Source organism: Pelmatolapia mariae, linkage group LG5 (genome assembly GCF_036321145.2).
Source record: "Pelmatolapia mariae isolate MD_Pm_ZW linkage group LG5, Pm_UMD_F_2, whole genome shotgun sequence".
NCBI classification, from domain to species: domain Eukaryota; kingdom Metazoa; phylum Chordata; class Actinopteri; order Cichliformes; family Cichlidae; genus Pelmatolapia; species Pelmatolapia mariae.
In genome coordinates this window covers 17,882,268-17,909,700 of record NC_086231.1, presented here as the reverse complement: position 1 = coordinate 17,909,700, position 27,433 = coordinate 17,882,268, and the positions used below count along the sequence as shown (strand labels likewise).

Genomic DNA, 27,433 nt, shown 5'->3' with positions numbered 1-27,433 from the left:
AGTTTTCATTGCTGATGTTTAGAAAGACGCCGGATCGGCCTTCATCTTCCCATCATAAACTAGCAAAAATAAAGAAATCTGACAGACTGTTAGACTATGGACCCCACTGTGCATTGAGTCAAGTGTTACTTTAATCCAATGAGTATTAGCATGTAAGTTAATTTGACACTAACACAACAGCATAAAGAAAGCAGATACCCACTAGTGTAGCAGTGGAAAATAGCAGCCAAATATTCACATATACTCATTTCTACCATAAAAGTAAAATTGGAAATAAATAACATAAAAAAGTGCAGTACATAACTGATTTAAATCTGCCAGTATATATTTGGGCTCCGTCTCTTTTATGGCATGCAATCTGTGTGTGTAGTAATAGTGCTCACAGACTGCAAATGAAAGATGGTCATAGTTGCTATGATTTATTTATTGGTTAAAGCATCTCTGCTCCTTCCATGTTGTTACTTGTTTTTTACATAAACCCGCTTAGTTTTGCTGCACAGTTGCATATTTTACCATCGAGCCAGAGCAGCGTCGACATTATGCTGAACTGTGCTGATAGATAGCCAGATAACCTTCTGGTTAGCACGACCGAGGAGGACACGGAACAGCAGGGCATGTGCAGGTCAGACTTTAGGAAGTACTCCTAATTTCTCTTTAAAACTTGAAACAGATCACTCATCGGCTTGTGAAAGTAGTTTTAAAGCATGACCCCACTCAAAAATTACAAAAGAAATGAAAATGTGGTAAAAAATATTCTGCACTCACAGTCATTTTAACCTTTGGTGAGTTCACTGGTCCACTTCTTTGCCTTGAAAAAAAATCTATTCTGTCATTCTCCTGGTTTGCCTCTGTAGTCTATTACATTTTGGATATTTTTGCACCTTTTTAAAATGTGGCTACAGTTCTCTGCGAGGGTGTCGTTTAAAGTAGCTTGTTTATGCCTAAATTTGTTGTGTTACCTGTAAGGGTGGGCCGGTTTAGGTTTAGTAATGGTCTCTTTTAAATGGGTATCACTGTGCTTTTTAGTTTACAACCTCTGGGCGTAGCCTGTGTGAGTACAAGTGCATTTCTTTATTTATTTATTGACATATTTATAGGCAATAGCAAAGTGACTAAGTGACTTAAGCCAAATGTCAAAATCGGTTACCCGTCCAGTTAATACGCTCTAGTGACGACCCTGAACCAGAATCAGGAGTCCATTCAAGATCCTGTAGGTTTCTGCATAGCAGTCCTTTAAATTGTTGCTGTTTTCTAAACTTGTAAGACTTTTGTGCTGAAATTCTGACCTTTATTTAAACTGAAAGAACCAAAAACAAAAAAACCCACTGTGGGCAATTGGTATATAATCAATAGAGGGTAAAGGTTGATGAGCTGAACTACAGAAGCTGCCACCAGATCTCAAAATAAACCTCCGCCAATCAACCTTTAATGTCTGATTTTGATAAATGTGTGTGTATATATATATATATATGCATATAGTTTTGGGGTTTTTTTTTCAAATAAATATATTTAATTCTACAACTGGACAAAGAGCCTCGAGTGGTCTCTAGGACTAGAAAAGCGTTGCATAAATGCACTCAAGTGAATTGTACTGTCCTTAGCTAGCTGAACGTTTCCACAATGCGAGTATAGAAATGTGGACCTCGGTTGCTTATTGCGGTGCCAATTGGTTTCCCCTCCACCGGGTGTGGTTTTCAGAGAATGACTTCCTGTCTTTATTTGTGAGCTTACTTGGAACTTTACCAATGAAAACTTCAAAAAACACGCATTCAAGAAACCGCAGTTTCGAGCGTAACATACCCCACCAAAAAAAACCATGTAACATAAACCTGTTTGCAACAGTCTGCAAAAGTCTAATTTTTTCCATTAATACTGCTTTTCTAATACATTATCGTTCTCATACTGCAATTTAGAGTGGACGCTAATTGTTCTTCAGAAACAGTTTCATCTTAAAAGATGCGTTATGGCAGTATTTTGACCTACTGTCAGTTGGTGTTGAGCAGTTTGTTTTGCAGTGATGAGAATGCTGCAGCGCAGAGCCACGGATGAATTTGCATGTCATTAAATCGGTGGCAAAGGTTTAGATTTACAGGTAGACCATTCTGAGAAAGTAATGTTCTACATAATTTTGATATACAGCGATGTTTTGTTTTGTTTTTTACAGGTTTAATAATTGCCAGGGGGACAAACTTCAACCCATATGAGTGGCTTATTTTAAAGAGCCACTGTCTGGGAAGGCCATTTAAATAGCCTACATCCTAAAAACAACATATTCTACAACTTGTACATTACATCAGGGCCTTGTGCAAAGGTAGCCAGGCTTATACAGCCTCGTATGTGGTTTGCTTTCATGTGGACTGCAGTAACCTCGGACTAGCGGACTTTGATCATCTAGGCTTTTCTTTTTTCCTTCCAATGTTTGACCATCTGCATTAGAAACTTAAATGACACAAGAACTTTAATTTATTTATACTAACAACAAGCTGAATACCCAGAGGGAGCCTTTCAGTAGAAATCAAGAGATTACACACATTGCTTAGGAAAATGTTTTCTCAGTGTCAACAAATCCCATGAAAAAACATTAAGAACCAACAAAGACGTGGATCATAACCATTTGTCATTGTAGCCAAAGCTTGTTTTTCCATGTAACTGTTAGCAATGATTTGAAACGCATCAAAAGGCCAAATCATGGTCCTGGCTGCTGTACTTTGGCAAGTGCAACAAAGAGAAAACAATAAATGCACCTTTTTAAGGTTTTTTTTTTGTTTGTTTGTTTTTTTGCTGTTGCTCCTTTTAAAAAATACTTTAATTCTCTGACCTTTTTCTGAAGATTTCCATTTTCAGAAAAAACAAATGATTATAGGTGAGAACTGCAGGCAAGTTAGTGCAGTCTCAAAGTATGCAGAGGCAGACAAAACATTCCAATGGATTAGTTATCAATTAGAAAAATAGTGGTAAACACCAACTGTTTCCTTTAATAGAGTTGCACAAGATAAAATCTTCAGAGGAAAAGTAAAAGGAAAAGTCAAAAGGAAAAGTAAAATTCCTAGAAGTTGAAAAAGAAACTGTTCAGTTTTTACCACCAACCCAGTCCTTAAGACCAGAGAAGTTGCCGAAGCTAAAGGCCTGCATCCTTGGCCTGCTTTCTGTGTCCTGTGGTTGGGCAATCGCACAGCAAGCCACCCAAACAGCAACAGAGGAAGGCAGTGTTTTGAGCAGAAGAGACGTTCCTCAATGCCAGAGTTCATTTTGTACTGCCTGTGACACAATCAGTGTTCCCTGTTTACTAGATAACAGACACACTGCAGGAATGAAGTAAAGCACGACGGGTACTCCTTGTAGTGTTTTTAATGGAGTGTGTGCGCACGCCCAAATGTTTAGAATTTTTCTGAGAAGTCCTTTTTAATTATTAACAACTGTACAACAGTGCATGCGGACTTGTCTACGTGTGCTTTTATTTTCATATACATCTTTTTTTCATCCTATCCTTGCATCTTTTGCTCCAAGTTTTCTGCTTCCTTTTATTCTCAGTGGTTATTGTTTTCTAATTATGTTAAGTTAAATTTAGCTGGCAACTGATTTTTGAATTAACTCGCATACTTGCCTTTTCTCTCTCTTACAGTAGACATGGTGGACACCCAGCAGCTCCTGGCCTGGCCTGTTGGCTTCAGTCTGAACACAGCAGATCTGCCAGAGCTGGAGGACAGCTCCCACTCGCTCGAAATGAAACATTTGTCCACGTTTGACTACGCCTCCATTTCCTCCTCCTCCATCCCTTCCTCCCTGTCTCCCCCGCTTGTATCCTCCATCCCTTCCGCTGGCGTGGCCTATGACCTAAGTCCACCGCAGAGTGAAGAACACCTGACCAACATGGACTACACAAACATGCACAGCTACAGGACACAACCAGACATGTTCAGTAAGCACATTGACCAGAGACGAATGATATAAATGTAAAATATACTTTAGGTGTAACAAAGCAAGCGGTGACCTGAATGAGATGTAGACTGAGATTAAGAGATGTGTTGCATGCATCAGAGTAACTATTAAAGCTAGTTATGGGTGACAGGATGCAGATTTATAGAAGCAAGGTTTAAGCAACCGAGTGCTGAACTTTTAAATGGATGTAAGAGGTGAAGTTTGAATTTTGTGTGCTTTCTGTCTGTCCTTTCTGCGTAATGGTGTTTCTTGATCAGATTCCATCAAGCTGGAGCCCGAGTCACCTCCACAGTACTCAGATAGTCCCGTGCTATCCAAGCTCCCAGACGATACGTCGGCGGCAGCGCTAAACATCGAGTGCCGCGTGTGTGGGGACAAAGCGTCAGGGTTTCACTATGGCGTCCACGCCTGTGAGGGCTGCAAGGTAAGGCTGAACGATCTCACAAGGGAAGATGAAAATGCCGATGAGCGTAGAAACATTTCAGATCGTCTCGTAATCTCTTCATTAAATTCCTGTTTTTTGTTGTGTCCATGCAACGGTTTAAAACCTCTAAATATTCAACGTGTTCTTAGAACAAAAACAATCTTCACTGAGGTTTGTCATTGGTTACAATTTTACTAAACTGCACACAGCGGTTGATACGATTCATGTTTAAGTCAATTTGTGGATCAGTCGATACATTTTAAGCAGTGCTCCATCTTTGCTCAGTTTTAGAGAGGATTTTTTTAAATGGTTTTCAATCATCACAGAAATGATTCATGTGTTAAATCGTGATTCATATCAGTAGAGAGTGCGTTAAGTCTTTTTCTTAACAAGTAATGCTCAGATGATTATAAATCAGCAGTCATACTACTTTCAAGTCGTGTCAGGAAATGGTAATGGGTGTAACAATTTCTACTGCGGCTCTTTTCTCTCTCTGCCACTCTTTTTCTGTCACTGTGTGTCACCCGTCGGTGAAACTTGTTGGTGGAATAAATAATTCTATAATGCATGGAGAGAAATGTGCTTTTTTTTTCATCTTTTTGATGTCTGCCACTCTAACCACAAGCCCCATACATTTTCCACTCAGCGAGGGCTCAAGATAGGCGTGTGCTTCTTCAGACAGCCACCCATTTAAACTCTCTGTCTGTTTGTCTGTCTGTATAGAGTATAAATAACTAATAGAGTGTGGGTGAAGTTTCAGAAATATTTCCATTTTCTTTGAAATATTGACACATTACAGAAACATGAACATTTTTCTCCAAACACATATGAGATGGATTTTTCAGAATCGGCAGCAGACCTGTCTGTGCATCTTTTGGTTTAGATCCAAGAAGCGTTTGCACGTCTGAAATCAAACTAATTTGAAAAGAAACCTTCACTCTGGCGCTTTCACAGAAAAAGGAAACTGAAATGCAGCAGCTTGTTACTGAGTAGTATGATTCAACTTAGTGCAATACAAGAGGCCTACTATAAATATTGCTTACTTACTAGGAAAAGTCCAGCTGAAATATTTTGTAGTTTTGTAGGAAATACTTGAAACAGATTTAACATGTGCTGTTTTCTGCCTAATATCATTTATTTATCTATGTTAAAAAGCGTAATTATAAAACAGCCCACACTGGTGGTTATGTGGCTCATTTATGCTGGTTTAATAGTTTTCCATTTTAATGGGTGACTTATTCCTTGTTCATTACGATTAACTTCATTTTAGGCTGACTTCACATGTAGTAAACACAAGCTACCAAGCCAAATTTAGTCTTAGTGAGGTTTTGCTTCCACGGGTAGCAGTCTATTTTCTATAGACATGTTCGTCTCTATTCTTACACACCTGTACAGTGCTTACTGTTACAAGGCCACTGATACCACTCAGTGGCCTTGGTGCCCTCATCGCTCGTCAAGGTGAAGCTACGAATGTGTCTTTATGAACCCCCAACAAGAAAATAGTCATGCCATATTCATTCAGTATTAAATACTGTGTAAGAGAAAGGGCTGATCAAAGAAGGGGGCCTTTTTTCAAAATAAGAGTTTTCACTAATTCTGGACTTACTTTGTTTGTCTGTCTCACAAACGTCCTTCCAGTGGATCGTAACCATGGATTTGTTTTTTGTTGGCTTAAACCCTACCTCCCTAGAAAAATGAACAGAGCCGCAAGCTACACATGATGTATTCAAATGATCAGCTTTTCTTGTAAAATTTGGACTCGTACTGAACTACAAAATGCTGACAGTATATTTTTTTAGCTGCAGCTTGCATTGTAAAAACAATCAAAAAGAACACGACCACTGACAGTCACCTTGAACTCCACCACAGTGTTAAAACAGAAGCTCTTTGACACTGTTGCGGAACAAGGGTCTCTGTTTTTCTGCCGCCATAAGCTGTCACTCTGTTCCGTCAGGGGCTGAATGAAGGTGAGGTAGAGTAGTTATTGTTCTGCTGATGTCTCAGGGGAGACTCACAAGAAGAGGGGGGTCAGCCAAGCAGGCAAACACTTAATTGTTTTAAAACAGAAAACATTCTTTATTGAGGTGGAGTCTTGACCCCTTTTAACTTCCTTCTTCTATAAATAACCTATGATTAAAAAAGAAACATCTGTGGATCGTAGGAATGTAGATGCTTATTTGAAAAGCCTTCGCACAAACTCCTGATGTCAGTTTTTATTCTCACTGAAAATTCGCCTTTCAAAAGTTTGCAGCCCATAGGATTTTTTTTTCCTTTTACACTGCTCAGGGTGTAGGAATGTATACTATAAGTTTGACCATGGCTACACATTAATAGGTGAGATAAGCTTCTTTGGTCCTAAGGTTGAAGACATAATGTGTAAATTTGCACAGTTAACTTTTGAATAGACTTGTTGGCCCAATGATTGGCTTCCATACAGATTAGAAAGAGCCAGGTGTCTTATCAGTATTTGTCAGTCAGTAGAAACTGCATGGAGCTACTTTTCCAGCAATTAACTTGATTCAGAATTTGAATTATTAAATGAAATGTTAAACTTTTTTATGCCCCTCAATCCTTTTTGATGAAGGGATAAAATATGCATTAGAATAGGGCTTATTTGAAAAATGTTGCCAGAGTAGGCAGAGCAGCCATAAGGACTGAAGTCACTACATGTGTACTAATCATATCCCTCTATTTCACAGGGTTTCTTCAGACGCACCATCAGGTTAAAGCTGGTGTACGATCACTGTGATCTTCACTGTCGAATTCACAAGAAGTCGCGCAACAAATGCCAATACTGTCGCTTCCAGAAGTGCCTCAACGTCGGAATGTCACACAACGGTAAGCCGGTGGCATTCATACACACATTTTCATGACAGTCTAATATCAAATATGAACTAAAAAAAAAAGTTTACAGCAAGAAAAGTTGAAGCTTCTGTGCATTCTTTTTTTTTTTTTCATTTTCACATCCATCCCTCAGACAGGAATGAAACCCCCTATTTATATGTCTATAAATAAGCAGATGTAGGTAAAAAGACTGATTCTTCTTTGAAATTGAGGTTCAGGAAGCGCCACTTCTCGGACTAAGTACTTATGCCCCTTGAGAACCGCAGATGCGTGTTGACCACACTGCTTCCAATTTAGCCTGTGAGGTGTCATAGTAATGTGTGCAGAAATCTATATCACTGTCTTAGATGTTGCCAATTCTTTCATCTGTGGTCTTTGGCCTGTGTTGCAAATCTTGGTTCATGTTTTAGTTCCCATCATTCGCGCAGTGTGTACCCGCCACCCCCCAACTGATTCATATCACAGTAGAAATTCAAAGATGAGATTCTGGTGTATAGCTAACTATAACGCCTATCAAAAGTTCTAAATTTTGACCTGCCTTTGTGCTTTATTCAACAAAGGCCTGATAGTGACAGATATGATAGGTGTGAGTAGCACACCTATCAGAGGCATGCTACTCACAGCCTGACTGTTTTCACTGCATATCATCAAAAATGTGTTATAGCAATTCTGTCAGCTTTGCTGCTGTTTGAATGTGTGAAAAGTTGCCAGCTTCGGTTTTATTCGCACAAGCATTTGGCTGATTGTGTACATTATGTTTGTACATCAGCCACGTGAGTGGGTCTTTTTTGTTGTACATGCAGCTTTTAAAAACTGCATGTACAATTTAGAAAAAATGAAAACTAAGAAAAAAAATGAAAACACGCATATGTTTGCCTTTCATGTACCAGACATTTGTACGTGGAGCTTTTTACTGAGATACAAGTAAACAGCTCTTAGATGACCTCACCATTTGCAAACTACTCCACAGAAGTACAATATGCAGAGAAACTGTCTACTTCAAAAGAAAAAAAATCTCTTCTTTCATCCGTCGCTACGAGACTATAGAATAGTTTTGTTTTGTTAGCTTTTGTTCTCCAGTCAGGCGCATCAACAAGCACACCTGACTCCACCTCCTCAGCTGTGTTTCATCATGAACCTCGTGAGTAAATAAGTATACTCTGGTTATGTTTGATTGATGTCTTCCTGATTCTCCTGTTATATTTGTTCCACCTGTTAGGGTTGGACACATTATAGCTCTTTCCCTCCTCCGCGCACTTATAGCATACTCACTTCGGTGAGGTCTGAAAATTAAAATAACTCTGCAAATCATGACAAGTCAGAAAGCCCTGCTTCCCACAAAGATCGCTTCCCCATCTGCACTGAAAAAAGTGTGTGATGTCATGTAATTTGTAATAAATAGTGAACATGCATTAGCTATTATTTTGGTGGCTGTAACACCACTAAAATAATAGCTTTCCTGTCGATTGCGAACACAGATTTGAGTACTCTGATGAAGTAGGTTTGCCTGCTGCACAACCACTGGTTAAAAAAAAAAAAGCAATGACAGCGACAGGAAATTCTCTCATACATTAGTGGAAGTGTGGCTACACTGAACTCTGTGGTCAAGTGGGCAAGAAGTTGACAGAACAGGAAATAACAAAGGCATGATGGTAAATTATACAACTTTTATCAAACACTGATGTTGTTGCTGCCCTGTCATTGCCCTTGCACTTGCTGAAACTTACGCTTTTTGTATTTGGCCATATTGCTCTTGAAACAAGCAGAATTCCCCCTTTCAAAGCAAACAACGTGATCTTTGAAGAGCTCCGAATAATCCCGCTTCTCAGGTAAATTAATGGGGACTGCACTTAAGACTTAATTAGACAAACCACTGAACACACTGGCATGCTTGCATGGTCTCTGTGTGCTGGATTCAGAGGAAGTCTTTTTTTTTCCCTACTTGACAGCTTGTAATTGCAGCGTGTTAAAAACAGTATGACACTGTAATGGAGACCAGGAGCTCAAAACCTTCTGAATGATTGATACTAGAATCACTTAAGTATTTTTTAAGGGGCAGTTGGACTGGAAGGTGAATGAACACAGAGGAGATTGCCATCTACCAGTGTTGAAAAGAAAGCCTTAATCAGAACTGTTCACAACTTAAATTCTGTTGCATTGTCACGGTTTGGCATGGCAAACTGTGGGGGGTGTGGGGAAGGAGGACCCAGGCGCGGTGCTCTATGTACAAGCAGTGCGTTTATTTACAGTGATGGAACTGATACACAACAATAATACATCCCCGTGTGCTCCCGACTTCCACTCCGTGTCTTCTCCCAGTGTTTGTGCTCATGTGTCTGCTCCCTCGTGCCAGTGCACTCTGTGTTGGCTGCCCTCTCGTCCAGCAATCCTTCCTGGGAAAATAGAGGCAGTAGTTAGCACCCACAGTACACTTGGTAAGCTCACACTCACAAACAGACTAGCTGGAGAACTGACGGGAAGTCTCACGAAATGATCCCTCGTCGGTGGGAGCTCCAGGACTCTCTTAAGTAGCTCCCCCGACGAGGCCTGATCAGCAGCAGGTGTGTGGCTTTGGGTGTGGCTAGTCCGCCAGCAGGGCTACACCCACCAGGCCTGAAGGCGCCCGCAGAAACACATATACACACACGCAAACAGGGACAGCAACACCAAAAATACATACAATATCACCAGTCCATGACTGCCCAGGGATCCTGGGTCACTCAGACCCAGGACCCTGACATGTATAGTGCATTTAAAGAGTGTGTGTGCGTATATATATATATATATGTACATATATATATATATATATATATATATATATATATATATATCCCTTTCTGTGCCCAGAAAGGGATTGGCAAGAATACCAGAGGCGCAAAACACCAGCTACTGGTAGACAGAACAGTCAGCTGAGACTGCAAGACCAGACTGACCAACCTGTGCACAGCCTGGATTGATTACAAGTAGGCCTATGACTCAATGCCCCACAGCTGGATACTGGAATGCCTAGAATTGTACAAGATCAACAGGACCCTACGAGCCTTCATCAGGAACTCAATGGGGATGTGGCGTACAACACTAGAGGCCAACTCCAAGCCCATAGCACAAGTCACCATCAAGTGCGGGATCTACCAAGGAGATGCTCTGTCCCCACTGCTGTTCTGCATAGGCCTGAACCCCCTCAGTGAGATCATTAACAAGACTGGCTACGGATACCGACTACGAAACGGAGCGGTTGTCAGCCACCTCCTGTACATGGATGACATCAAACTGTATGCCAAGAGTGAACGAGACATCGATTCACTGATCCACACTACCAGGATATACAGCAATGACATCGGGATGTCATTCGGACTGGAGAAGTGTAGTCGGATGGTAACAAAGAGAGGGAAGGTAGTCAGAACTGAGGGGATCGAACTACCAGAAGGCAACATTGCAGACATAGAGGACAGTTACAAGTACCTGGAGATCCCACAGGCGAATGGGAACCATGAAGAGGCCGCTAGAAAAGCTGCAACCACCAAGTACCTGCAGAGGGTCAGGCAAGTCCTGAGGAGTCAGCTCAACGGTAAGAACAAGATCCGGGCTATCAACACCTACGCCCTGCCCGTGATCAGGTACCCTGCTGGGTAATAGGCTGGCCAAAGGAGGAGATAGAAGCCACTGACATAAAGACAAGAAAGCTCCTTACCATGCATGGAGGGTTTCACCCCAAGTCCAGCACCCTGAGGCTGTACGCTAAGCGGAAGGAAGGGGGCCGAGGACTGGTGAGTGTCAGCACCACAGTCCAGGATGAGACAACGAACATCCAAGAATACATTGGGAAGATGGCCCCAACTGACCGAGTGCTCAGTGAATACCTCAGGCAGCAGAAACCCAAGAAAGAGGAGGAAGGCGAGGAACCATCATGGAAGGACAGGCCCCTGCACGGTATGTACCACCGGCAGATAGAGGAGGTGGCTGATATCCAGAAATCCTACCAGTGGCTGGACAAAGCTGGACTGAAAGACAGCACAGAGGCACTAATCATGGCAGCACAAGAACAAGCTCTGAGTACAAGATCCATAGAGGCTGGGGTCTATCACACCAGGCAAGACCCCAGGTGCAGGCTGTGTAAAGATGCCCCTGAGACAATCCAGCACATAACAGCAGGGTGCAAGATGCTAGCAGGCAAGGCATACGTGGAACGCCATAACCAAGTGGCCGGCATAGTGTACAGGAACATCTGTGCCGAGTATAACCTGGAAGTCCCGAGGTCAAAATGGGAGATGCCCCCAAGGGTGATGGAGAATGACCGAGCTAAGATCCTGTGGGACTTCCAGATACAGACGGACAAAATGGTGGTGGCTAACCAACCGGACATAGTGGTGGTAGACAAACAGGAGAAGACGGCCGTAGTGATCGATGTAGCGGTTCCAAATGACAGCAATTTCAATATGGAGAAATACCAAGGGCTCAGAGAAGAGCTCGAGAGGATGTGGAGGGTGAAGGTAACGGTGGTCCCCGTGGTAATCGGAGCACTAGGTGCGGTGACTCCCAAGCTAGGCGAGTGGCTCCAGCAGATCCCGGGAACAACATCGGAGATCTCTGTCCAGAAGAGCGCAGTCCTGGGAACAGCTGAGATACTGCGCAGGACCCTCAAGCTCCCAGGCCTCTGGTAGAGGACCCGAGCTTGAAGGATAAACCGCCCGTAGGGGCGTGCTGGGTGGTTTTTTTTTTTTTATATATATATATGCTAGCAGTACTCAGCTTTTCTTTAACAGGATGTAAGTAAAAGCAAGTCAGTCACCTGCGTACGAGGCACGGGGACAAACTAAAGTAACATACTGGGGGAGTTTAGTCATTTCTTATATGTGTAGTCATTTAAAGCATATGTAAACAGACTGCTTTATAGATAGTTCTTCATTTGGATTTGTTACAAACTTAAGCCATTCCAGATACTCACCTGAGGCAGGTAGAGTATAAAAGGAAACCAGCTGCATTCAGTGGTTTTGTTAGTTCTGCTCCAATAGTAAATATTAAAAAGATGAATAAAGCCTGATGCCTCTTTGGTGTCAGGGGTCTTGACTCTGAAGAGTGAGGTGAATATTAAAAGGTGGGAAAAAAAAAGAATGATTTTAATGAAGTGGTAGATGATGGTGGAGGTGCCACAGCTTACTTACCCAGTGGGCTAGAGCAGGAGGCAATCCTGACCATAGACTGCATATGTGGGCAGATGCAACCTAAATAGTGAGAAATGGCATATTTTACCAAGACTGAGGCCTGTTAAAATGAAGTTATCTGAAGTGCCTTAATGCTATACCTTATATTAACCAAGCATTACCACAGGGTCATGGAACTTGATTATTTGGTACCTTGGGCAGGCTATCTTGGGGTTTGTCCAGTCTGTCAGACATAGCAGCTTACCTCCACCAAATAAGTTCCCCAGTTCAGCCATTGCCCATCATAAATACACCAATTGTAAGAACAGGAACAGGTTTAAGTCATCCCCCTTGAAAGAAGCTCACCTGGTAACTCATGCATATTAGTCTGGTAACTGTTACATGTTAGTCATTTGTAACTGTGCTGCCCACTATCGTAAAGCTTTGCCCCTGTGATGAGTAAAAGCCAAAGACATGTTGCAAATTATATGCTGTGGTTTTTTTCTAGGTAGGCATAGCTAGAGAGGTGGGGACAGATTTTATATCCAAACTTCTACAACAGGTTTATCACCTACTAGGTTTACATACCACCTCCAGTCAAAGCGTTACAGCACGACCCCGAGGAAGATGCTCCACAAATTTGACAATGGTTCAGTAATTTTCATCATTGAAAACACTGGCATAAGTATGTGGTATCTGTCTGCTGGATTCAGAGGCTGAGGGAACAAGTTTTTCCTACTTGGCAGCTTGTAACTGTAGTTTATTGAAAACAACATCACATTAACGCAGATGTGATCTTATCTCTAAGAGTTTGGTGTCAGAGTAATTATACATTACAATCTCACAGTTTCATGACCAAAAGGTTCTTAATTCAAGCTTTTTTTTTTAATCCATGTCTCCTTTATCTAAGTAATGACCTTATTGCTGGTGCCGGTTAGCACAAAAGGTTTTGTCAGTCATCATGGCAAAAGTCTGCTGGACTCGTTGTCACACTTTAATCTTAGAACTGACTTAAACTCAACAACATTATGAGCATCTGCTATCAATAGATATATGTTTTTTTCTACCCTGCTGTTGCTTATCTCTGCGTCTTTCTCTCTACCTCCACCTTTTCTGATATCACTCTGGTGTAATAGGTATAGCCAGAGTTGTGTGGGTTTTTGTTTAATCAATGATTGACTTACGTTGAACTGATTTCTCCAGTTTGCTGTGTCACTGCCGTAGGCGCGGTGCCAGTGGTAGGGCCACTTTAGTTTGTATGCATTTGCTTAGGGTGTGCAGTCAGCATTACATAATCACGTACACACTGCAGTAAATTCAGTGCTGGGAATGAAATGGAAATAAGGAATAATTAATGACTTCCACTAACAGAAAAAGAATGGTTCACACCTTGGTGTCAGATTTCTTAGAAGAAAAAAAAAGACATCCACATCAGCCATGTTACAACCACAATGCTGCTTTCATGTACACGCAGCAGGGCAAGGGAAGCATTCACTTGAATGCTGGTAGATAGATATGCCGTTACCTCCTACTTTCAGTCGCCAGTGGACCATTTATTTCTGTGGGGGGTAGCAAGTCACATCTTGCGGGGTTTTTTTAATTTCTTTATGTGTTGGGGGGTTTTTTTTGTTGCTAATTTTACAAAACATGGGTTGCATTTTACATTCATTGACAGATATCAGACCTTACTGCTTTACAAAGTTACAAAGTCTAAAACTGTGAAGAGAAATGGTCAGCTTGTAAAATCTTTTGTCACATTCAGCATAAAATCGAGGCCGACTATAAAATTTGAAAAGTGGTATGCAACTCTAGTAATATAGGATAAATTTTATATAGGTATATTTTTGATCAAATGAAATATAACCAATATATTTAGTTAAGGGGCATAAAATACACATAATTTTATCAGGTAATAGCCATTACAGGAGGTAAATAATTTTGCATTCTGTGAACATTACATTAATGCAATGAAAGCTGTTACATTTCAGGTCATTATTTATTATATTTTATTTTATTTAACCTTTATTTATACAGGTAGCCCCACTGAGACTCAATACCTCATTTACAAGAGAATATATTTATCAAACTCAGCCAAATCCTAAATTAAATATCTAAAAAGCGGGCTATTCAACAAACAACTCATCTTTTATAAAGATAATTAGCCTTTGTTGGGTTTATGTTTTTTTGTGATTTGTTAAGGTGCATTACGTGCAACAACAGATAGAGAGGGAAGGAGAAAAGAGACTAAACAAAGATTCTGTGAACTTCGGTGAACTGTGAAAACATTGGTTCGTACACAATATCAGAATCAACAAAATGTTCTAATTGCCTCATAAGACACACCTCAAAAATCACAGCAGAATCATTTGTCATCTTTTGATGCCACTGGATTTTCCCTTTCACTGAAGAAGCCATGAGTCATATGACTCATGTGACTGTTTAACATTCAGAAATCTTTGAGTTATTAGAGCAACTCGGACAAGTTTTCCATTACTTAAACTCCAAGCTTGAAATATTGTGACATCGCAACGGTTTAAAGAGTAGTTACCTAACACTGGCGTTGTTGCATATCAGGTAAAAGAAACACGTCCCCTGTCTCAAACGAAATGTCCCACATTTTCATTTCATTCTTTGTTCACTGGGGTTTGTAGTGCTTCAGTATGCCGTAAAATCTCGTGTGTTTGCTCTAGATGGGTAATTCTGTTGACATTAGCTGTTCAATTTGATTCATTGCTCATTGATCAAATATTAAAGATGTGATAAAGAAATTAAACATTCTAACAGAAGGTAAATGGGGTGATGAAAAAGGTATTTAAATCCTTTACTTAAGCAGATATTGTACTACAGTGACTTCAATATAAGTATACAAAATTACCAGCTTTTAATAAAGTCAATTTTTTAAATTTTTCATTTACTTACGTAGCATATTGTTTATCAACTGGTCTGAAATAACAGGAAATGGATTTCAATCACATGACATGGCTAAGACAGATTTATTTTTGTGTGTGCTAATCCATCACATGTTCCAACTTCCAAAAATGACCTTTTTGAGCGGGAAAAAGCTGGGATTCATTCATGTGTACATGGCTACACATGAATGAGCATAGTGTACTTGATGTTACAGTCTGATACACAAATAAATAGTGTGTTTTGCTTCTGTTAAAGCTAGTTTACTAAAGGAAAAATGTAGTTTTAGGGTTCCCATGTTCTTTGAATTCATTATTCAACTTTTCAGCTTAACTTATGTTTTGTAGAATTTAAGTAGCACATGGTAACACGTGGTTTGGGAGTTTTGAGGTCGAAATGTCAGTCAAAATGGTATTAATTCAAGCTGGGACTTTTGAGGTCGCGTGACTCCAATAAATTGACTCAGGCTTCAGGTTTTGCGTATTTGCTGTGCACATGTGATTATGTCTGTTTTTCATGGTTCACCAGAGTGTTCTTCTGTTTCCTTTCCCAGCTATTCGTTTTGGCCGAATGCCTCAGGCGGAGAAGGAAAAACTGCTAGCCGAGTTCTCATCTGACATGGAGCACATGCACCCGGAGGCAGCAGATCTGAGGGCTCTGGCCCGGCATTTGTACGAGGCCTATCTGAAATACTTCCCTCTCACCAAGGCCAAGGCCAGGGCCATCCTCTCTGGGAAGACCGGAGACAACGTGGTAAGCAGCACTCTCTAAATTCTCATTTGCTTTGATTTGGATACCTACAAAATCAGCAGGCAGATAGCGCTCAACATTGGCATTCTCAGGACAGAAAATAGATCAGAAAAAAAACTGTATATGAGCACTGCTGCTTAATATTAGACCAACATTTGAACTGATAAGATATTTGCAGGTGTGCATGTGGTTTCACTTGTCTTTGCATTCCAGGGATATATCAACCATGTCATCTACTCTACATATACTGAACGTTCTCATCTTGCTGATGAGAGCTACTGAACCAGTTTCTCTTTCCTGTTTGCTTTTTCTCCACTAAGAACGACATGTACAGCACAAATTTGACCTATATATTTTTTTATATCTCCCATTCTGGAAACTATCACAAGCAAGGATGACATTAAACAGAGTCAAGATCATACTGAACAGGCCAGGGTGAAAAATCCATAACTTCATGCAGTATTTTACCAAAATTCAGAAGTAGGACAGAGAAAACCCTTACTGCTCTATTACTCTTTACCTTCACTTATACAAGAATTAAATTTAGTTAGAATTGTTGTTAATACTACACCATTAATATGATTTAAACTCTCAGTATTTTAAACCTTTTACTCAGCGTGTCTTTTAACATTTGTCAGCATAAATTCCTGTGAGCACGCTCAGTTTTGACTCAGGTGACGCGTTTTAGGCTGCTACTGCTGTGTTAACTCAAAAAGTGGATGGACTGGTTTCAACATGTCTTGGCTGTTAGAAAATATCTCAGGTTACAATGGTCAAACTACAGAACAGGGTGGTGTTGCTTTTAGCAGTCTTTTCTTTTATAGACATGGCTTCAACAGTCCTGCTTAAAACATCAGATGATTTCATAAAGACATTTGGAAATTTAGAAAAGCTGAATGGAAGAAGCTATTTAGGGTTTAGAGTTTTCCAAAGAGACCTAATCAAATAGCATTCAAGCAGAACATAAAATATATCTCAAGTGAATATTTTTATCCACTCTGCATTGATCCACAATACATTATTTTATTTTGGCTTTTAGTTTATCAGTTTTCTCCTTTTTTTCTCCTTGTGATGCCGCTATTCCTATATGTGAAGTTGCTTTGTCTGTGTATTATTCATATAGTAGTACTAGTAGTATTACATTCAGTGTGACAACTGCATTTCTTTAATCAGACATACATATGTGATCTGAAGATTATGGAGTTGGCTTGATATCAGATAGTACTGTCAGCCTGTTACGCTGTGTTTCCATTATCATTCTCACATTGTTCCAACTGTAAGTAGTTTCAGTTGGGGATTTGATTTTAGCCTCTCCAACCAATCAGCAGAGACCAACATATCTGCAAGAATCTAATGTCATTTTAAGTTGACACTGATGCATAGCCATGTCATCATACTGGTTTTGCTGGGCTTTAAGGAGTGGAGCGGAGCAAAGTAAAAAGCAAATTCTACTGGTACATGCATATGCTCTACGCGTGTACCAGTAACCATTGTTCCTTCTTCTTTTTCTTGGTACTGATGCTGTTTGACTAATACACCCATGGTGCACACTGGACAGTTTTTTTAACCGATAAAAACACAGGATCGTGTCACAAGATGTGAGATGAGTCACTGGAGGTCAAAAATTCAATTGTCTGTTTTCAGACAAATGACGGTTAATCTTTGAGAATATGAAAAACATGCTTAAAAACTATCAGCGTGAAGATATTTACAGTATTTGTATGTGTACGTTTATGTAGGCTTTTCTGTGAAACCTGATCACTTCATCTTCTTTGATTTTTTCCCTCACAGAATAAAAAAGTGGATTAAAAACTTTGACCATATTATATTCTTAAAATGTAGAAGGAGCTTCTTAGTTTTTGGTTTTTTACTCGTGTTCTCAGATAACTCTCAGCTCAAGGTTGCACCGCATCTCTTTCGTCTGCTTGTTATGACTGTTCATCGTGGTGATTGCAGCCAAATAGCCCCGAATCGTCTCTTTGTTTGAGGGACTGCTTGGTTATTTACTAAACCAAAGCAATCCTCCTAAAACAAATTGGGAGTCAATGATTTTAACTTTCGTAGAATATTTACATTTTTTAACAAGCAGAACCTTGATATGAGTTGATGTGTAATCAGTGTTTAACTGTACCGGAACTCCAGACATACCATATGAGATAAAGGAAGAGATTTTTTTTCAACCTTGGAAAACCATCATTGTTTTGCTCAATTATTTTGGAAACGGAGCTACAACGTCTCTGTGCAAGATACCTATTATTTTACCTTGTTGTATGAGTGATTCAGATAAAATGGAGGTTTGATTTCTTTGTTATACATAATGTTCACACAAGTTAAATTTAGCTTCCAACTTAGCTACCCAGTGTAGTGTTTTTTTCTTTTTGCACACTTAGTAATGTTGCTAGTGGCAAATGCTAAACGTAGCATTACAGTCGCACAAATAGATTAAAGGTATCTTTATATAGACTATATTTGTTTAGCCTATATGTTTATAGCAGCAATCCCGAGTGTGTTGAAAGAAATTGTATGAAAGCTGGCACTTATAAGAAAATGGAGGCGCTTGTTGTGCTTGCACTGAACAACATACAATTGCTGTGTAAAGACAAAACTAACAAGCAGATTCCTGCACAGTGAGCACATAAAGACATTTCACTCCCCCCACTCAGTTTCATTCACTCACGCAGGAAATGGGTTGTTCATTTCACAACTTCTAGAGAATTGCCTGCTTTAATTCCCTCTATTCCCACTACAATGAAGATTTATGTGTGTGAATAGCAGCATTCATGTTTCAGGCCAGTGCGTGTCAGTGTTTTACTAAAGTAAGCGTAAGGTTGCTCAGATACCTGGAAATGATGGTTTTTTTCTGTGTCGGCCTGCAGCTGAGACTTTCCTTATTTGGCTCATCATACAGATGAGACTAAATGTCCTCAGAAGACCTATAATCGACTTAATTTATTCTCTTTTTCTTTTCTTTTTTCCTTTTCTTCTGCCTTCTCCCAAAATTTTCCTTGCACTCTACCTGTAGCCTTTTGTCATCCACGACATGAAGTCTCTAATGGAAGGAGAACAGTTCATTAATTGTACGCAGATACCAGTCCCAGAGCACCAGCAGCAGCACCAGACCTCCATTCTTCCACCCGTACACGGAGGTGGGTAGTATCAAATTACTCTGTTAAACAACACCTTTTGTTGCAATGTGCAAAACATGTTGTTTGTCTGTTATTGTTTCGTTTAGTATTAGGAATGTAATTAGCTACAGCAATGCAGAAGATGTTGTTCCTATTATTCCACATTAAAAAAAACCTTTACATTGGAATTAATAGTAATAGCAGTTCAACATATACAAAACAAAGGCTGAAACTCAGACAAGCTCCTTAAAATGAAATCCCAACTATTTAAACTTCTTCATTTACCAGTTTCACCCAGTGTTGTCTATGTTTTTTATTTTTGTTTCCACATAAACAAGATAATTATTAAAGCACACATATTAACCCCAATTCATTGCATTAGTTTTTCTGGGGGGGGGGGGGAGTGCTGTTTTTACATTTTTCAAGTCCAGTTTTAATGGTGCTGATAAATTATGTTACCTATTCTCAATGGTACCTCTGTATCTTCTGTCATATTCTCTTCATCAGTCGATAATTGTATTGTTATTTTCTAAAAGTCTTGCAGAAAAATGGAGATGAATGATGATCGAGAGATCTAGAAAGACACAAAATTCAGCAATTATCTGTTAACTCTTTGTTAAGTGATTTTTAGCTTCTTATATTGTTAGCTTCTCTGTTTTTCTTATATTCCTCCAACTAAATTAAGTACCTTCTCTCACATGGTATCAGGCTACACGGAAACGCACCCGATGTCAGAAAGTGAGGTTATGAGAATGTCGGCCTTCGGTGGACAGGGAGAAGCAGACACTGTGGAGCTGCGGTTCTTCCAGAGCTGTCAGTCTCGTTCAGCAGAAGCAGTGAGAGAAGTGACAGAGTTTGCCAAAAGTATCCCTGGATTTGTCGATTTGGATCTAAATGATCAGGTGAGATTCATCAGTGGTTCATCCGTTCGGTCCTGATTGTTGTGGAAGATTTTTTCTGTTCTAAAACAACTTTAAAATAAACAGTTTTGGACAATTTCAGTTCAGAAAATGATCAACGTAAATAAGTCAACATAATGGTTAGCGAAGCTCATTGTTGCTCGCAGTTCTAGATTTTGAATGAAAATGAAGTTACGACCCGACTATCATTTCTGCTAAACTAAAGCTCTTGCCAGATTTTGATACAATCATTGTGTTCTTTTTTTTTTTCAGGTTACTTTGCTGAAGTACGGTGTGATTGAGGTTTTGATCATCATGATGTCGCCTCTGATGAACAAAGATGGGACCCTCATCTCCTATGGACAGATTTTTATGACGCGGGAGTTCCTTAAGAGTCTCAGGAAACCTTTCTGTCAAATGATGGAACCAAAGTTTGAATTCTCCGTCAAGTTTAACACGCTGGAGCTGGACGACAGCGACATGGCCCTATTTCTGGCTGTTATCATTCTCAGTGGGGGTTAGTGTTTTTATTATTGTTTGTTTTACTATCTGTCCCCAGTTCACCTCTCCTGACCTTCGGAGGAGAAATCTGGATATGTGAATGGTTTGGAGCACTACTCTTAAACCTCCCAAAACTCTCACAGATTCACTGTGTCCACTGTTGGACATTTAGAGTTCAAATTTGATTATGAGTATATCAGCACTTTATTGGTGCTGATATACTCATAAAAGAAAGTGTTTGCAGGGATACAGAAATGATTAACATGGCATCTGCTGCACTGATGTGTTGAATGAACCGTTTTTCCATATATGGCAAGAGCACGATTGCATACATAAGATTAGCCTGGGGGCGGCTAATGGTGTCGACAGATTTTATTGACAGTTAAAATCTCACCTCGAGTTCTCGTTCAAGAATAAATAACCCTTGTTGACCACATCTCCCCAAGTACTTTGTCATCCAGATTTTATTAGCCGCCTGATTTTTTTTCTCAGTGCAATCTATTGCTAACATTACAGCAAGCGATTGCACCACAGTCTCCATTTTAGTCTAGAAGTGCAACCACATGAGATCACTCACAGTGCTCCCTCTGGCCTAATATTTCTAATAATTGTAAAAGTTTTCTGTATGTGCACGATGAAACAATTTCAAAATTGGCTTGGATTTTAAAACGTCTGAGTCTGGACTTTGAGTTAACAGGACTGACACCATTATCGGTTAATATCTGTCTATTAAAGTAATGCTGCACACAGCTTAACCTTGCTTTGCGTAACAGCTGGAAGCAGGGAGAAATAGCTGTTCTGGCAGTGTTCCTTATTGAGGGAATCATGACTGGCTACACAGTGAGAGGGATTGTGAAAATGTAATCAGTGGAAGCTATTGCGTGTGTGCAACCCCCCGAAAAAAAAAAAGGAAAAAAAAGCCCAACAGCATGTAGCAATACGTTAAGTGTATGTAGAAAAATTGTCTTAAACACATGCAGAAAACCCATCAAAGATCAACCAGCACCGAGAGTAGCTGCAGTGGACAGTTCAGTGTTTTTAACACATGGTTTGACTTCACTACAAATCTTGGTCACATTGGGTGATGCAGCACCAGTGGTTAGCACTGTTGCCTCACGGGAAGAAGATAGTCATTTGAACCTCTTGGTCACCCTGGGCCTCTCTGTGTGTAGTGTTCCCTGTACAAGTTTCCTCCCATAGCCCAAAAACATGCATGCTAGGTTAACTGGTGAGTCCAAACTGGTCGTAGATGTTCATGTCAGAGCGTCTGATTGGCACAAGTAATAGTTGTATGGTGAACTTTCCAGGTTGTACTATGGCCCATGCCCATAGACAGATGGGATAGACAATACAATCTGTGTCCACTTGTGACCTTAAGTTGGATTAAAAAAAATCCACAAAAACCTTTCTACAACAGGGACTAAGCTAAAGAACCAGCAACAGCAAAAACATAAACAAGCCTTACTAAGCGTGCGCCACATATGTGTGACATTGCCCCCTTGTTGGTAGCTACAACATGCATATGTGGGTCTGCAAAGTTCTATGTAGCATCTACTAATGCACTACTGTGTCAGCTGCTTAGCACAGTAAGAATACCATGATCACCTACCAATAAAACCACTTGTGCAATCTCATTTTTACGCCTTTCTGTTTCTGTACAGAGCTAAGCTAACCGCTTCCTGTTTCCTTACCGATATATATTAAACAAATACAACACTGGCGACCCCATTCTCAGCTCAATATTTGGCAAAAATGAAACAAAAATACTTTTTTATTTTAAATATTTAAAAAACAAAATCATGATTCCAAGGTTATTTCATGTTATCGCTGTGCTTCTGCCAGACAATGTGACTTTAATTTACATCCGTGTATATAAAGTAACATAGTTAGCTGCTCCAAGTAAATCCAAGTTATCAGTTCTCTGTATTTAACACACTATCTCCGGCCAGCCTCGGCCCACTCATAGATGTATTGGATGTTTTTGGGAAGGGAGTCTAGCAGAACTGCAGTAAACAGCAACTGCATCACGTGTAGGGAGATTTACAAACAGCAAGTTGCATGTTGGTGACAACATTTTGACTCACTGTATCTTAAAGAAAAGAAAAAAAAAAGTGAGGTTTCACTGGCAACCACATGAGCGACTAACAGTCACTCAGTCGAGTTGTTTTCATACAACTTTGACATCTTTTAACAAACATTTTTGTTCTAGTAATATCACAGTAAAGCAAGCAGGAACCTAAGGGTTTAAAATCTAAAATGTTAACAAATCAGACCAGCTTGTGAACACTTGAGCCTCACCCTCTTATGTCAACAGATCCTAACTGCTTAGTCTAGTATTGGTGATTATTATAGTGCTGCTTGATAAAAACCTGACCTTGGATAGCATGATGATTAAAATTAAATGTTTTATTTAAATATTAACCTAAATGACAAATATTATCTCTTGAAATCGAGATAAGTATTCTTAACCTAAACTGAGATGTTTTCTGCCAGTGAATGTGGATAATGTTTAGTTATTTGCACCTCTCCATCCAACATAAGTTTTAAACTTTAGGTCATTTTCCTTTCTTTCATGTCTATCGGTTTTATTTCTCTTCTTATGCCAATTTAAATTTTCATCTACCTGTTTTAATGGACTTTGGATATATTGTGGTCAGTCTCTCATTTATCCTCCTTATCTCTGTAATGTGTCCAGACCGGCCAGGCCTGCTGAATGTGAAGCCCATCGAGCAGCTTCAGGAGACGGTGCTTCATTCACTGGAGTTGCAGCTGAAGCTAAACCATCCAGACTCTCTGCAGCTGTTTGCCAAGCTGCTCCAGAAGATGACAGACCTGCGTCAGATAGTCACCGATCACGTCCATCTCATCCAGCTGCTTAAAAAGACAGAGATAGACATGTGTTTGCACCCGTTGCTGCAGGAGATCATGAAGGACTTGTATTAGAATTCAACAGGAGAAGAGGACAAGTACAGAAAGGGTGAAGAAAAATACAGTGCTGTGCAAAAGTCTTGAGTCACCCTTGATTTAAGAAGTAGGTTCAGCATTTTTATTGAAACGTCTGCAAACACACATGGGAATACATTATATAAAGCAAAAACAGAGTGTGTACTTTAAGTAGTTCTCAGGAATAGCTCTCCAGGCTCCTTGAAGGACATTCAAAGCTCTTCTTTGGATGTTGGCTGCCTTTTGTTCCATTCTCTGTCAACATGATCCCACACTGCTACAGTGATGTTAAGATCAGGGCTCTGGGGGAGAATAGTCCATGATAATGTGGTAATGTGTGTTTTTCTATCCAGGTATGCTTTTAATGCATTGGCAGTGTGTTTGGGATCATTGTCATGCTGTAAAATTAAGCCATTGCCAATCAAACACTTTCCAGATGCCTTTGTATGGTAGATCAAAATCTGACCATAATTCTCTGCGTTCATAACTCAGTTTTGACAACATCTCCAACACCATTGGCTGAAATGCCATCCCAAACCATGACAGAGCCTCTGCTGTGTTTTACAGGTGGCTTTAAACACTCACTGTTGTGCCTCTCTCTTGATCTTCTGCAAACTGACAAGGACAATGATTTGAACCAAAAAGTTTAAGTTTGGATCATCACTCCATTAGACTGGTTGCCTCTGATTTTAGTCCGGTTTTTGTGTAACTTTCTCCTTGTTCCCCTTCCTTAAGAAAGGCTTTTTCAATTATGGCCATTTCTGATGAGGCTTCACTGAACGGTAGATGGATCAGCTGAAGGTCCAGATGCATCTCTCAGGTCTTTGCTGGTCTTTTCCTATTTCTTAACATACATTTCAGATAGTATTCATCTGCTGTTTTTTTAGGCCTGCCACTTCTTCCTTTGTCCTCCACTTGTTCTGTTTCCTCAATTTTTTAAAGACACACTTGGCTGAGATATGCCAAGCTTTCAGCTAACAGCACTCTTGGAATCACCTTGGTGCTGAATTTTATTTTATGCCTGTCAGACTGTCAAACTTACCTTTAGCAGTTTTATACATTCAGCTAAATAAATTATGCGCTTTTGCAACGGGCTGCTGGTAACAAAGTGACTAAAGACACATTTTATTGGTTGTTTGCTAACTTGTCTGTAAAGTAGACAATTGCTTATCCTTGCAGTTTGTTGTTTTTTTAATCCTCAATAGTACGTGTTGAACAAACAAAACAAAAACATTCCTCTGAAAAGAACCAGGTATAATGACTGGACTACAAATGAGTTACAAAGCAGTCAATATCTACAGAAAAACTAAAACTAAAGACATTCAGAAAGCCTGGAGAACAATTGCTCAAGACCACTTGACCAAATTACAGGAAACTCTGGCTCCTTCAAAGTAAAATATGGAGAAATGAGAGTGACTGAAGACTTTTGCACAATACCATAAAAACGAGAAAAAAGTGAAAAGAGATTGCTTTTAAAATCATGAGTTGAGATAAAGCGCTCTGTACTGTGTGTGTGTATGTGTTTTGGTAAAAAAGTCATGTAGCCAGACAGACTGACTAACTGAAATTGAGAAAGAGATGAGGAAGAAGAGGAAAACAGAATTCAGGGAAAGAAATGCAGAATCTGAGTATTAGATCTTGTCTAGACAGTCTGCATGTGAATAACTTGTGGTGCACAGTCATTTTAGCCTCTGCTGAGCCTGAACCCTCTGCTGAGCAGGGTGCCAACTTAAATATGAAACTACCACCTATTGCACCAAAAGTAGCGTCTGGGACAAACTGAAAGAGAGGGGATTTTCTTATTGGCGAGCTCGAGGGTAAAATTGTGAATGTTCAACACAGCCAGCTTCAAGTGCCTCAAGGAGAAATGTATCACTGTGAATATATGACACCATGTCTCATACAATACAGTATGTGTTGTTCATGTGCAGCTTATCTACACGGTCAATTACAGCCATCGTAAGCAGCACCAGCAGCAGTGTGTACGTGCTTCAATACCTCTGTGAACACGCACAAATACATGAATGCTTACACACACGCTAAAGCAATGCTCAGACAGTCCTTTTCTGTTTTGGCATCAGGGTGAAGGTGCTATCTCTTTTTAATCAGCTTTATCCAAAAACAGAAATCAGATTATTGCCTTCAACATATTTTAGACGCCTGCAGAAACTGTGAGAAACTGTTGAGCTGACCAAAGGCACATTGCCATGATGATGTTAGCCGTTTGCTGAAAAATAAAAGTGTATGTGCCATATTGTGCCTTTAAGAGTTTATCTTTAGCTGTTTTTTTGTTTTGTTTTTTTGTGAAGTTAATGTCATTTTAAGAACATTATATATATTATACATATTACATGTATGGTATGTATTGACTTTTTTTTTTAATTGTCAGATACAATTGACTTTTTAGCCTTGGTTTTATTTCAAATTTTAAAATACTGATTTGAGTTATAATTTTTGCTATGAAATTATTTTGTATGAGTGGACCAAATCTACTATATCTGATCTATCAAATGTTGTTTTCAGGAGGGGGCTGTGCAAACAAAAAGAGTGGACTGATATGTTTGTGGGGAAAACAGAATAAAGAAGTTGTAAATAAAATATTTTTAAACTTTTTACTTGAAGCCTCTGTCTCTTCTTTAAAAGTCTTGCTCACACATGTTTCATCAAAAACCATTTTTAAATACTATACTTCCTAAAGGCATTCCAGTCATTCAGACTCTTGGAAATCTGTTTTACAGTCATTACATCAGCTGCTCCTCGGTGTCTATTACCAAACACACACACGCCCTGTTGGAAAGATTGCAACACATGAACTATGTTGCACTGTGCCGGAAGACCAAAGTCTGTGGATACAAATATGAACAGCAAGCAGGGAAGTGGTTTTACTTTTTTAGAGTTCTGGTTTTTTTGGTTCTGTTTTTTTTTTTTTTGTCTTTGCTTTTTTTTTTTTAGGTGGCATTACATTTTGTCTCTTAGTTTTGACAGACAATAACAAAACAAAAAAGAGGTGTGTGTGTGTCGGGGGGGAACTTATAGAAATTCTTGGAAAAATAGGATTGAGATGGGATCGCGTGCGACAGCAAGGTCAAACTCAGGACATCAATTATTAACCCACTCAGACATCAGGTCAACTCGATGCCTGGCGCAACTTCACAAAGCTCTCTGACTGGCTGGCTCTTTGCCAAACAACAGCTCACAGAGTGTGTGATCACATGTCTCACTTACAGAAGATGCAAGGGGTTAATCTCGGTGACAAAAAAACACTCTTGGGGTCAGTTCCTACAAAGTTAACACTGTTAACATTGGTTAATATATCAGAAGTTCTTAAAATAAACAGGTAAAATAAACAACTTAAGCTATTGAAAAGTTAAATTGAGACATAAAAATGCTATCTGTCTTTGTGTACAAATATGGTATTTTTCTTATGTAATTAATGAACTTCCGTCTTTATTTATCAGCCTTTAACAGTTAAACCTTAGTAAACAACTACTTTTGTCAGTGAATCAGATATGCTTATGATCATTATCTACACCCTGCCTCTTTAAGAAAAATAAAACCATGATTTTTCTTATTTTTTACTTCCTTAACATGCCTACATATACACAGAAAAGGGCTATTTGTACTGTAATAAATAGTTATACGTGTATTATTTTTGTATATAGGAACTTTATAATCCAGCTGATGAGCTGTTTCCTGGAAACCAGTGGCCTCTGCTCTTTCTCTTTCTGACTACCCTCAAGCTCAGTCTTGTCGTTGTGGGCAGGAAATAACCCTAAATTATTAATGTGTCACACCCTTAAACTACAAAATATACAGTTGTGGTCAGAAGTTTACATACACTCATCATGAGCATGAAAGCCATGGTAATTTGTGGCTTTTAATAATTTCTCTGAACTGTTCTTTTTGATGGTACAACATGGACCTTTGACCTTTGACCTTACAAAAATAAGAATTGGGTGC

At 39.6% G+C, this 27,433-nt stretch overlaps 1 protein-coding gene across 4 annotated transcripts in view; it reads left to right on the top strand.

The window, feature by feature from the left end:
- The window catches only part of pparg (peroxisome proliferator-activated receptor gamma), a 43,283-nt gene extending 17,227 nt beyond the window's left edge, over nt 1–26,056 (top strand). For all 4 annotated transcript variants that reach the window (XM_063473971.1, XM_063473969.1, XM_063473968.1 and 1 more), the window contains exons 2-9: nt 3,623–3,919; nt 4,197–4,363; nt 7,063–7,201; nt 15,809–16,008; nt 19,028–19,151; nt 19,839–20,032; nt 20,303–20,546; nt 23,226–26,056. In XM_063473971.1, the coding sequence (XP_063330041.1) occupies nt 3,628–3,919; nt 4,197–4,363; nt 7,063–7,201; nt 15,809–16,008; nt 19,028–19,151; nt 19,839–20,032; nt 20,303–20,546; nt 23,226–23,473 (1,608 nt within the window). In that variant the 5' untranslated portion in view covers nt 3,623–3,627 and the 3' untranslated portion in view covers nt 23,474–26,056. The remainder of the gene's footprint in view (nt 1–3,622; nt 3,920–4,196; nt 4,364–7,062; nt 7,202–15,808; nt 16,009–19,027; nt 19,152–19,838; nt 20,033–20,302; nt 20,547–23,225) is intronic.
- Nucleotides 26,057–27,433: the final 1,377 nt, after the last annotated feature.